This window comes from Carlito syrichta, unplaced genomic scaffold (assembly GCF_000164805.1).
Source record: "Carlito syrichta isolate Samal-C Ts95f unplaced genomic scaffold, Tarsius_syrichta-2.0.1 Scaffold303691, whole genome shotgun sequence".
Lineage (NCBI taxonomy): Eukaryota > Metazoa > Chordata > Mammalia > Primates > Tarsiidae > Carlito > Carlito syrichta.
This window is the reverse complement of record NW_007247787.1, coordinates 38,838-47,262: the sequence shown is the minus strand read 5'-3', so window position 1 is coordinate 47,262 and position 8,425 is coordinate 38,838. Positions and strand designations below refer to the sequence as shown.

Genomic DNA, 8,425 nt, shown 5'->3' with positions numbered 1-8,425 from the left:
CTCATATGCATAGTCAACTCAATAAAATTTTGTTTCTAAATTTTTTCATCTATGTTCTTGAGTGACAGCGGTATGCATTTTTCTTTTCTTTTTGTATCTTTGTTGTTTGGTATCATTGTAATGCTGGCCTCATAAAATGAGTTTGGAATTAACTTTCCTTGAGCCGAACAGTTTGTGTAGACGTGGCTTTAGTTCTTCCTGAAATGTCTGACAGAATTTGCCAGTGAAACTACCCAGGCATGGAGTTTTTATGGCAGGATGGTGAGGAGCGTTTATAACTGTAAGTTCAATTTCTTAAATAGACCCAGGGCTATTTGGTTATGAAGTTCTTGTTGAGCACTGTGTCTTTCACCAATATGTCCACGTGTTAGTCAGGAGTCTCCAGAAAAGCAGAACCGACAGAACCAATAAGGTGGGGGTTGGAGGAGAGAGGGAGGGAGGTATTTATGACAGAAAATGGCTCTTGCAATTATGGGGGCTGAGAGAAGTCCCAGGACCTGTAGTCAGCAGGCTGGAGACCCAGGAGAGCCAATGGTGTGTTCCGGGCAGGAAGCCAGCAGGCTCGTGACACAAGAGTTGCTTCAGCGCAAGTCAGGAAAAGACGTAAGTATCAGCTCAAGGCAGTCAGGCAGAGGACATTTCTCTTACTAGTGGAGGCTGGGGGGATTGGGGAGGTGGCCGGCCTAGTTACCCTATTCAGGCCTTCAAATGAGCGGAAGCAAGCACCCACATTACAGAAGGAAATCTGCTTTACCAGTCTATCAACTCAAATATTAATCTCACCCCAAAACACTCTCACAGATACATCCAGAACGACGTTTCATCAAGTATCCAGGCATCCTGTGGCCCGGTCAAGTTGACACAAAAAACTACCTACCATGGTAATATTCTCTTATCTTTTGAATAACAGCTGTAGACTCTAGTGCTGTCACATTTCTCATTCCTAATACCAGTAATTTGTATTTTCACTCCTTTCTTTCCCTGGTCAGTCTGGCTTGAGATTTAGCAATTTTACTGATTTTCTCAAAGGACCAGCTTTTGGGTTCTGATTTTATTTCTCTGTTTTCTATTTCATTGGTCTTGACTCCAGTGTTTATTATTTTCGTTTTCCCTTTCACAGTTTGGATTCCATTTGCTCTTATTTTATGATGAGAAAGTTGAGGCCACTGATTTGAAACCTTTGTTCTTTTTAATTTTAGGTAGTTAACGCGATACATTTCCCCTAAAGAGTGCTCTAGCAGCAACCCACAAATTTTGTTAAGTCTCATTTTCAATTTTGTTCTGGTAAAAACACTTTCATTTTTCTGAGACTGGGACTACAGGCATGTGCCACCACACCAGGATAATATTTTTTTGATTTTTTGTAGAGACTAGCTCTCGCAATGTTGCCTAGGCTGGTCTTGAACTCCTGGGCTCAAACAATCCTTCTGCCTTAGCCTCCTGGAGTGTTAGGATACAGGCATATGCCACCATGCCCAGTCTTTTGATGTCTTCTTTGATTCACGAGCTGTTTTCAGTTTCCAAATAGTTGAGGGTTTTCCAGGGATCTTTGATTTCTAATTTAATTCCACTGTGATTAAATAACATACTTTGTATGACTTTAATCTTTTTTTTTTAATTTTTATTTTTTTTTGAGTTGGAGTCTCACTCTGTCACCCGGACTGGAGTGCAGGGGCCGCTCCCGGCCACCACAGCCTCGACCTACTGGGCTCCGGCGATCCTTCCGCCTCAGCCTTTCTGAGTAGCCGGGATTACAGGCGCGCGCTATGACGCCCGGCTGATTTTTTGATTTATTGTAGAGATGAGGTCTTGCCTGCCCAGGCGGGTCTCGAACCCGCGTGCTCAGGCAATCCACTCACCTCAGGCTCCCAAAGGCACGGGATTACAGGCTGAGCCACCGAGCCTGGCGACTTTAATCTTTTTTAAAGCTGATGTGTGTCATATGGCCCCCCAAAAGGTACATTTTGATAAATGTTCCAAGTTCAGTTCCAAAGAAAATGGACGTATCCTGCTGTTGTTGGATACAATGTTCTATAAACTTTAGGCCACTTGGTTGGTTTGTCTACTGTATCTGTACTGATTCTGTGTATTCCTTTTCTATCATAACTGAGAAAGGGATACTGACATTTCAAAGTGTAACTGTAAATGTGTCCCCTTCTCTTTGCAGTTATCAGTTTTTGTTTCATGTATTTTAAAGATGTTACTGAATACATGACATTTAAAATTGTTATGTATTCTTGATGAATTATTTTATTATTATAACATCACCTTTTTCTCCTTTTGTTCTTTGTTAATCTTGAACTCAGGGTTTAGACATCATCTTATTTATCCTGGTAATCTTTGCTCAGAAATCTATTTAGTTGGATACCAATAGAGCCATTCCATCATTCTTTTATCAACCCCTTTTTTGGGGTTGTAGCTTTTCCAATCATTTTACTTTTAACTTACTTGTGTATTATATTTAAAATCGGTTTCTTACAGGCAGTATACAGTTGGGTTTTCTTTTTTGTCCAATTTGTCAACTTCTCACTTTTAGTTTCAGTGTTTAGACCATTTATATTTAATGCAATTACTGGTTACGGTTAAATTTAAATCTATCACCTTGCTATTTGTTTTCTATGTTTCAGCTGTTCTTGTTATAAAATTATAGTTACAGATTTCAATACCCCTACCTCAGTAAATGACCATACAAATGGAAAGAAAAATCAGTAAGGTTACAGTAAATTCAAACACATGTTCTTCTTTGCCTGCCTGTTTTTCTTTTTTTCTTTTCCACCTTTAAATTTCTTATTTTAAAATTGTGGGGTGCAATTCAGGGTTAGATATACAAGTATTCATTGTGCAGGTATCTTTGTTGATGAAGGGTGCTCCCCCTTCCTCAGGCAGATTCCCACTACTGCCACCAATCCCACCTTCCTGCCCCTCCCAAGCCCCCGCAGTTTCCCGCTTCTGTCAGTCCTTCTCCTATAGTATTACAAGTTGTTCAAGGTCCACTTATGAGTGAGAACATGTACTCAGTTCTTTCTTTCTGTGAAAGATCACTCAGGATTATAGACTCTAAGTCCATCCAGGTTACCGCGAAGTTCATGGTTTTGTTTTTCTTTGTGGCTGCCTGTTTTTCAATTAGTTATTTTTGTGATTCCTCTTCAACTCCATTGTTGGCCTGGCAGCTGTAACTCTTTGCATTACCGCTTTACTGGGTGCCATGGACTTTACCACATACATCTTTAACTCATTACCACTTCACATAGCCTCTAAGAACCTTATGAAACTATTCTATTTTTGGCACTATGGTCATCACATGTTTTAGGCCTAGCAAAGTTATGAACTCTGTAACAATTCTATTATTTCAGCTTCGGAAAGTCAATTATCTTTAAAGAGGACTTTCAAAAGCAAGCAAAACTTATTTACATCATCCACAGATTTATCACTTCTGGCCCTTTCCATTACTTTGCATGCATCCTCACTTCCACTTGGTACACTTCTCCCTGTGCCTCAGGATTTCACTATTTCTAGTAGCGCAGGCCGGCTGGTGCCAGATCCTATCTTCTCGCAGCTTTTGTGTGTCTGAAATTTTTCCTTCACCTTCATTTTTGAGAAGCATTTATAGGGTACAGCTTGACAGTCTTTTTTCTTTTCAGTACTTTAAACATGTCATGCTGTTTTCTGGCTTGCACTGTTTTTGACAGGAAATTCACTGCTATTTCTGTTCTGTATATAATGAGGCTTTTTCCTCTTTTAAAAAGTTGATACATAAGGCCGGGCATGGTGGCTCATACCATAAGTCCAGTACTCTGGGAGGCCGAGGCAGGAGGGTCACTAGAGTCCAGGAGTTCAAGACCAGCCTGGGCAACATAGCAAGAACTCATCTCTACAAAAAATCAAAACTTTAGCTTGGCGTGGTGGTTCACGCCATAGTCCCAGATAATCAGAAGGCTGAGGGGAGAGGATCACCTGAGCCCAGGAGGTCAAGGCTACAGTGAGCTGTGATCCTCATGATCATGCCACTGCACTTCAGGCTGGGTGACAGTGAGATCCTGACTCAAAAACAACAACAAAAAACTGATACATCCTAGTTGTACATATTTTGGGGGTACATGTGATATTCTGATTCATGATACAATATGGAATAATCAAATCAGGGTAAATGGGATTAACATCCATCACCTCATTTTTTCCCAGATGTTTTGAACTATACGCTGTTGTTACCTACAGACATTTCACGGTACTATCGAACACTAGATCTTTTTCCATCTAACTGCATCTTTGGACCCATAAACTAACCTCTCTTCACCCCCCTTCCCTGTTAACATTTGCTCTTTATTACTGACTTGAAAGAATTTGATTGTGATATGCCTTGGTGTAATTTTCTTCATGTTTCCTGGACTTAGGGCTTGTTGAGCTTCCTGATATGTGAGCTTACAGTGTTCCTCAAATTTGGAAATTTCTAGTCACTATTTTTTCAAATATCCCCTCCATTCTCCAGGACTCCAATAATTACATGAAGTTGCTTGAAGTTGTATGGTAACTCACTGATGCTCTTTTCTTTTTTTTTTGAGTCAGAATCTCATTCTGTCGTCTAAGAGTAGCATGCTCACAGTCACAGCAGTCTAAGTCTCCTGGGCTCAGGCGATCCTTCCGCCTCAGCCTTCCAAGTAGCTGGAACTACAGGCTCATGCCACCATGCCCAGCTAATTTTTTGATTTATTTTAGAGATGAGGTCTCGCCAAGTTGCCTAGGCTGGTCTCGAACCCCTGAACTCAGAAATCCTCTTACCTTCGCCTCTCAATGTGCTGGGATTACAGGTGCATGCCTGGCTTTCTTTTCATGTTAAACACTCTTTTTAGAGCATTTTTAGTCAGGCACCCGTCCCCCCATTTTTCATGTTTTGTTTTGGACAGTTTCTATTGCTGTGTCACCAAGTTCACTAATCTTTTCTTTTGTACTGTCTAGTTTGTTAATTCTGTCCAATATATTTTTCACCTTTTCACCTAATTTTTCATCTCCAGAAGATAAATCTGTGTCTCTCATATATCTTCCATGTATCCACTCGATGTGCTCATGTCTTCTTCTATTTTCTTAAGAATGGAATATAGTTATAATAACTTCTACTTTTATTTTTTTTTAGTTGGAGTCCACTCTGTCGCCCAGGCTGGAGTACAGTGGCACGCTCACAGCCACCACAGCCCCGACCTGCTGGGCTCAGGTGATCCTTCCACTGCAGCTTTCCAAATAGCTGGAACTACAGGCGTGTGCTACCATGCCCGGTTAATTTTTTTATTTATTGTAGAGACGAGATCTTGCCAAGTTTCCCAGGCTGGTCTAGAACCCGTGGACTCAGGGAATCCTCTCACCTCGGCCTCCCAAAGTGCTGGGATCATAGGCGTGAGTGACCGTGCCCGGCCTATAATAACTTTTATTCTCCTTGTCTGCTGATTCTACCACTGTTTTGTTCTGGGGAGTTGGTTCAATTGATTAAATTTTCTCCTGGGCCACTGCTTTAGTAGACTCTGGTGTGGCCATGTACTCTTCGAGCCGTGGCTATTGCCATGCTTCCGGAGCTCTGGCCCCCTCTCCTACAATGGACAGGTGAATCCTCTCTCTCTCTTTCACTTTCCAAATAAACTATATTTTCTAATCTTAAAAAATTTTCTTTTCCTCCTTATGGGCTGTTTTTCTGTTTCTTTTCCTTTTTAACCAGATGTCAGACACTGAATTTTATACTTTGTTGGTTGCCAGGTAATTTTATATTCCTATAATACTCTTAACTTGTTCCGGGATGCAATTAGATTTCTTGGAAACCACCTGCTTTTGCGGTCTTCTGTCCGGAGCAGCCTTCAACCATAAGTGCTAGGCTTCCCCACTCCTGAGGAACACCCTACCCTCCTGAGGACTCCAGCTGGTAACCTGTGAATTGCAGGGTTTTCCTTCTGTGGCTGTCAGAAGAAACTGTTTTGGCACCATGTCACAACTCTGAGGATTGCTCTCTCTGCTCTTTCTAGCTGGCTCTTTCCCAGTTCTGGGTATTTTACTCACAAGCACTTACCCATCAGCACTCAGCTGAAAACTCAAAGGGGAACTCAAAGTGCTCTCTGTCCTGCTCTCTTCCTGTAGTCTGCCCTGTCAGCTTCATCCACCATGTCCTCCCTGCACTTCCAATTCCGTCTCCCTAACCCAGAACACTGGGCTCTGCCTAGGCCCCCCCTTTCACTTTCTGAAGTCTGTAAGCTGGACAGTCATGAGGTCACATCATTTGCTTCCTTTCTCAGGAATCACCGTCCTATGATAGCTGATGTCCAATGTCTGAAACTTGTTTCAAATATTTTGCCTGGTTCTTGTTTCAGGCAGGAAGGTACATCTGGTCCCTAAAATTCCATCTTGGTTGATGTGTGGCATGCTCTCAAGTCTATTTTCAACCTGGCTAATCTATAAAAAGATAATGTTCTGCATTTTAAAATATTAAGAGTCAGCCAATTAGGAATGTGCCCACCTAAACAGCAACACCTTCCCCATCTCACAGCACAGACCCTCCTTGAGAATCAGGCAGCAGAACGGACTAGTAATGGGTGATGAGGGAAGAAAGCATTGCACTTGTGCTCAATAAAGATGGCTTTCCATTTGCAGAACAAAAGAGAGATCAAATATAAAATACAGAGCAGATGACTTTCCTAGATAACCTTTTGCTATTTCTTTTACAGTATTTTCCATCATTGTGTAGGTATTCTAAAACTATCATTTTTGGGGAGGAGATAGGAAATGGTAAAAGGGCTTCTAAATATTATATATGATTTAAAAATTCATATTTACATATAAAACATGCACATAAAACCTGACTCCAACAGTACAGAGTTGTAAGTTGTAAGCTCTGCAATGGGATGATGATTTTCTTGCTACTAGAAACACAGTGATAAATAAAAGCACTTCTCTTTTATTCACAAAAGTATACTGAGAACCTAGGACAATACCTGGCCCATAACGGGCATTACATGCATTACTAATTATGGAGTGACTGGTTTTTAGAAGTAAAAAATAAAATATCTTTGCAACATTTACAAAGCTTGCAAATGTCACCAATCTGCTGGGTGTGTAACCTTCCAGACAATTTTTATGCATATACAATCACATAATGTACCAGTCTGAGTATATACAAAAACCATGTAATTATAAATAGAACTATAAGGGGATAACAGCTGTATCTTGCTTCTCACCACTTAATATACTGTAATCATCTTAGCCCTACATATAATTGCATATACACTTTACACTAAATCTATTTTATAAATACTTCAGTTAGTTTTATTTTAACTGTGATTCTGGGTTGTGAACCATATTCCTTTAATATGCCAGTCAATTGAGAGCTAGTACATCCAGAAGAAAATTCACAATATTTTTTATTTAAATATGTCAAGGTCATCAATGACTACCTTAGAGGTGGACTGTCCATCATTTTTGGTGTCATCTGCATGTTTCCAATTTCCTGTCACTTGGGGAGACTGTAAAATGATTTCTTCTGGAAACAGCACTTTTAAAAGGTAAAAGCATAAGATATAACTGAAAAGCTGAGAAAATATGAATAGAGGCCACATACTTGTGGCTGATCTTAAAGTCATTAATATTCCATTTCATTCTTTTCTGGAGTGGAAAATAAAGTTATACTATTTTTAAACTATAGGGCTACACCAGTACTGCATAGTATCAGCAACAAAGTCATTTACAAGTACAAAAATGAATTATACTACGAGGAGAAAAGCAGAGCACTATCAACTTGTTTTCAATTATTTAAGCATGCTATTTTCAGTTACCTAGCAAGCTGTAGTAGTAAGAGAACACTAAAACTCTGCAACAGAAAATTAAAACCATGTGGATATCACATAGTTTTACTTCTAATATTATGAGTGAAGGAACTATTTTACATGAAGCCTATAAAAATACTCAGGGAATATGTAACACTATCATTCTACAAAAATAATACCTTTTGCACCTAAGTGGTCGACTTGTTCAAGTGCAAAGTGGCACCGTCTGCTTGTGGTCCTGCCAGAAAGAAAACAACATAAAATAACACTATGGTCAGAACTATTAAGGCTAGCAATGAACTAAGATGGCCAAAGCACCAAAGACAAAACAAAGTCTGCGGAATAAAGAGACTCTGGGCTCCGATAAGCAAAGATACAAGAGCTGATTTGCACTTTCTCGGAACTTGAGCCAGGTATAGAGTTCTGGAAAATTCAGATTTGGGGGCCTGCAGGGCCACCTAATGGCTGCCCGCTGGGTCACAAAGTGCATTTGGATGCTCTGAGGGCACCATCAGGGCCCCATTTCCAACTCGGGAACCCAAGGGTGGGGTGCACAGCCACTGTGAGGTCTCTGCGAGGTGTACCTTCCTCAGCTGACCCCAAGACCCTTCTCTAGGCACAGAGGCCATGGG

General features: G+C 40.6%; 1 protein-coding gene across 1 annotated transcript in view; it reads right to left on the bottom strand.

The window, feature by feature from the left end:
* MOV10L1 (Mov10 RISC complex RNA helicase like 1) overlaps positions 1 to 8,425 on the bottom strand; it is a gene marked incomplete at its 5' end in the record, with an annotated part of 76,651 nt that overhangs the window by 31,335 nt on the left and 36,891 nt on the right. The window contains 2 exons of the mRNA XM_021712891.1: positions 7,422 to 7,522; positions 7,973 to 8,031. Of these exons, the coding sequence (XP_021568566.1) occupies positions 7,422 to 7,522; positions 7,973 to 8,031 (160 nt within the window). The remainder of the gene's footprint in view (positions 1 to 7,421; positions 7,523 to 7,972; positions 8,032 to 8,425) is intronic.